General features: G+C 36.8%; 2 protein-coding genes across 2 annotated transcripts in view; one reads left to right on the forward strand and one right to left on the reverse strand.

Annotated features, from left to right (window-relative positions):
* LOC107989007 (galanin receptor type 1) overlaps positions 1-2205 on the forward strand; it is a 4172-nt gene extending 1967 nt beyond the window's left edge. Inside the window, exons 4-7 of the mRNA XM_025058505.1 lie at positions 778-916; positions 1244-1408; positions 1529-1616; positions 1703-2205. Coding sequence (XP_024914273.1) covers positions 778-916; positions 1244-1408; positions 1529-1616; positions 1703-1909 — 599 coding nt within the window. The 3' untranslated portion in view covers positions 1910-2205. The remainder of the gene's footprint in view (positions 1-777; positions 917-1243; positions 1409-1528; positions 1617-1702) is intronic.
* A 239-nt stretch (positions 2206-2444) lies between these two features.
* Positions 2445-4087, reverse strand: part of p2rx3b (purinergic receptor P2X, ligand-gated ion channel, 3b) — a 6081-nt gene continuing 4438 nt past the window's right edge. Inside the window, exons 10-12 of the mRNA XM_025058506.1 lie at positions 3939-4004; positions 3456-3533; positions 2445-3303 (exon numbers count right to left, since the gene is read on the reverse strand). Of these exons, the coding sequence (XP_024914274.1) occupies positions 3184-3303; positions 3456-3533; positions 3939-4004 (264 nt within the window). The 3' untranslated portion in view covers positions 2445-3183. The remainder of the gene's footprint in view (positions 3304-3455; positions 3534-3938; positions 4005-4087) is intronic.

Genomic DNA, 4087 nt, shown 5'->3' on the forward strand with positions numbered 1-4087 from the left:
GTGTATATATGTATATATATATATATACACATATATACATATGTATATATATGTGTATATACATATATACACATATATACATATATCTACATATGTGTATATATATGTGTGTGTATATATGTATGTATACACATATATATGTATATATATATACATATATATACACATATAGTTGTATAACTAGTATGTATATATGTGTGTATGTATATATATATATACACACATATATACTAGGGATGTCCGATATTACCTTTTTATTCCGATTCTAATATCAACCGACACCAATATAGCGTGGCAGTGGCGGCCCTCTGCCCCTCCACCCAATTGAAATACCATTGAGCGCCTGGTATATATATTTATATATGTGTCTGTACAAACCACTGTAATAGTTGCTGGCACCATCATTCTGTATACAACCCCATGATTATTGAAATAGTTTAGATAATTTAGAACGACTTACTGCAGTTGAGTTTTAATAAATGTTCTTCAGAGCGGAAAAAAGGACAACGATTCTTACTGATGTTACATAATTATGCTAACATTGGGCTGATAGTATCGCTCGGCCAATAGAGTATTATCGGACATCCCTAATGTACACATATTCATATGCATATACAATAATATAATATAATATAATATAATATAATATAATATAATATAATATAATATAATATAATATAATATAATACAATATACTGTATATAAATGCATCTATATAAATATAGGTGCATTGTTAGTAAGAGTCTTGATGACTACCATCTGTCTCTCATGTTGCAGCTATCCTCTGTGTTCAGCGGTTGATTGGCAGAACGTCCACACGAGGCGCTCTCTTTCTTTTCTTGTTGACCGGGTGCTTGGCTGCGTGGGTGACCGGGGTGGTGTTTGGGAGCGTTCCAGTCATCTACGCCTGGATCAGGTGTGTCTCACTATAGGACGTGTCCTCAAAGACACAACAAAAAGAGTGGACAGAGTGGAAGTTAATAACAGCACATACATTTGAAACTAAATTATTATATTATATTATTATTATTATATAATGTATTAAGACAAGTAGAAAAAATATAAATATATTTTTGATTCAATTTTATCAAATCGAATTAGTGCCGTTTAGCTAATGTTAGCTAATTGCATTTGTATGTTGTATGCTAACGTTAGGCTAGCTCTGTTCCGAGTTTCATATCTTTAACCCTAGCCCACTGTCTGCTGTGTTGGCGTCTTTAACATGATGCTGTCGGTTTCGCAGGTACGACAGCGCTGAAATGCTCTGCGCCGTCTTCTGGGAGACTAACTACTCCGACATGATGGTCTACATCCTCTGTGCCTTCTCCATCTGTATCTTCCTCCCCTTCCTCCTCATTCTTGTCTGCTCTTTGCTGAGCGCCGCAGGCTGCTGCTCAGCTTCTGACAGGTGAAACGTTTTTTTTTTCTGTTTGAGTTTGTCCATTTCTTTTTTATCCTGATGTGTATTTAGGGACATTTAGGGACATTGTCCATTTGTCTTCTTGTTGTCTTGTCTTGTTCCTCTCAGTGACGACGAGGACACCGACCTGTCTGCCGTGAGCCCCCTGCTGGTGGCCTGCTACGTCCTTTGTTACTCTCCCTTCGTGATGTCTGAGGTCACATTTACTGTTTGATACACCTTGAGAAAGAAGATTGAAGAGTTTGTATTGAACTCAACACAAACTGTCCCTTTTCCAATCAGCTGATCCTGCTGGGTAGACAGGACCTGTCCCCGGCTCCCACCTGGTTGAGGACGGTGTCATCGGTGATGTCGTACCTGGACTGTGCTCTGAATCCACTGATCTACTGCTCCCACCAGGATTTCAGGGAGGCGGGTCTGGCCCTGCTGTGGACCAGCAGGAAACTTTCAGCCCAGGATCCGGTTCTCACTGCTGTGACCAAACCATGATGTGATGTGAGTTTTCGAGAGGGAGTGAACAAAAATGTGATGATTATTGGCAGAAATAAAATGAATAAAACCAACGTTATTGTTTGTATGAGTGCAGAGTGGCTTTTTATTCAAATTCATCTGTTTTTCTTTGTTATTAAAGCTCGTTGTCTTTGGTAAAAATGAAGCAAAAATAACTGCTGTTCACACAGCCACAGACCACACATTAGCCACAAATACGTCCCCAAAAATATGCAGCATTTGTGCTTAAAAACTTCAGTTTAACATGCGTTGTTGATGTATGAAATAGACCAGGGCTGAGGACTTATTGTGTATAAGATAAAAAATAAAATAAAAATAAAAATTTTATATAATATAATACATATATATATATATATACATATATGTATACATATATATATACATATATATGTATACATATATATACATATACATATATATACATATATACATATATATATACATATATATATATATATATATATATATGTATATATATATATATATATATATATATATATAAGGAACTGAAGATTTTTTTTGGAGACATTTTTTTTTGGAGATAACAATTTTATATATAAGTGAGTTTAAAAAAAGGTTCCGATTATAATCACTGGAATGTTGAGACATGCCTCTGAGGTGTCGCCAACATTTTCCATGTGTGTCTTTTATTCGGCCATGTCAATAACCCGTAAAATAAATAAATAAATCAGAGCAAGCGTCCGTCCTGACCAGAAATGAATGTAAACCTGTCAAAATCAACACATTTTGAGTTAGCTCACTCTGATTTCTTTTCTTTTCTCCGAAACTGAAAAAAACAATTTATGGGGAACTTACAGGAGCAGGTCGCGACGTGAGGCCAATGATTCTACCAAAAAAGGAATTCTCTGATGAAAGTGTTTGGACTCAAAGAGAGGACATTTAGAGATAACTTTTTTTGCAGCTATCCGATACGTCGATATTGTCCAAACACTTCATTTCCGATTCCGATATCAACTGATATAGTGGACCTGCGGTGGCCTTGGTGGTTAAGGAAGTTAAGTGTTAAGGTGGCACTTAAAACTAATTTGATACGAATGTCGAAACACATGCTGGAAACACAAGAAGAGTGGATTTGGTTGTGTAGCTTCAGACCCGTCTTCGGTTGCTCTAATGGTGGCGCTAACTTTAATATGTGTGAACAGCTACACTCGTGTGAACAGCGCTGCGGCACATGCACTGAGAATGGTCAACTGGACATCGCCCTCCGTCCACAGACGCTCCCTGCTTGTCACTCAGCTTAAGTGTTCGATAGAAAAAGCTCCCGAGTCACTGGACCTGGTGAAGGTCTCGTGGTATCTCAGCGACGTCTGGGAGCGGTAAAAAGTGTTGCTTTCCAGTGGACTGTCGGTCACCTGCAAAGAGCAAAAGGTGTATTTACAGAAAGTAAAATATATGTTAACCAAACGACAGAATCATTAGAAGAAGATAGAAAAAAGACAAAAACAAAAATGAATGAATTAATGACATTCAAAAAAACAAAAAACAAAAAAAACTTCACCTTCACCTCTTCAAATTTTTTGGCCTTGTATTGCTCCGCCCCTTTCAGGAAGTTCAGCAGTATGATGTCACACAGCACTGTTCCCTGGATCATCATCATCATGCAACAAAATATAATTCATTCAAAGGGTCTTTAGAAGAAAAGTGTAACAGCAGTTTAGAGCAGGCATGGAAAATATAATAAATATATAAATATAATATATAATACAAATATATAATGTACTTATACAATCATTATACTTCCGCCTTTTCCCAGCTAAAAGCATTTTAGCCTTTACGCATGACTTTAACATGTCGTCTATTTGCTCCTGACCCCAACCCTCCACCCCCCCCGTTTAATTTTAGGACAATTAATTTTAGGCCCACCAGTCAAAAACCAAACAATATATATCTAAGAGCAGGTTAATATATAAGATTTGAATCCATAGACTTAACATAACTTCGTAAACTTTATTTCCGATCTCAACATTTTTCCACGTTTTCTCCTCACCACTCCCACTGAGGTGAAGGCTGCCACCATGTTGATCAGAGTAGGGATCATGTTGAACTTCCCTGCCTAGAAAAACAAAAGGAAACCGGTACACATTCTGTAACGTACTATATTACAATACATTTAGAGTACTATACTATAAACTGTTT

Source organism: Cynoglossus semilaevis, chromosome 9, assembly GCF_000523025.1.
Source record: "Cynoglossus semilaevis isolate Cse_v1.0 chromosome 9, Cse_v1.0, whole genome shotgun sequence".
In the NCBI taxonomy this organism is placed as follows: Eukaryota; Metazoa; Chordata; class Actinopteri; order Pleuronectiformes; family Cynoglossidae; genus Cynoglossus; species Cynoglossus semilaevis.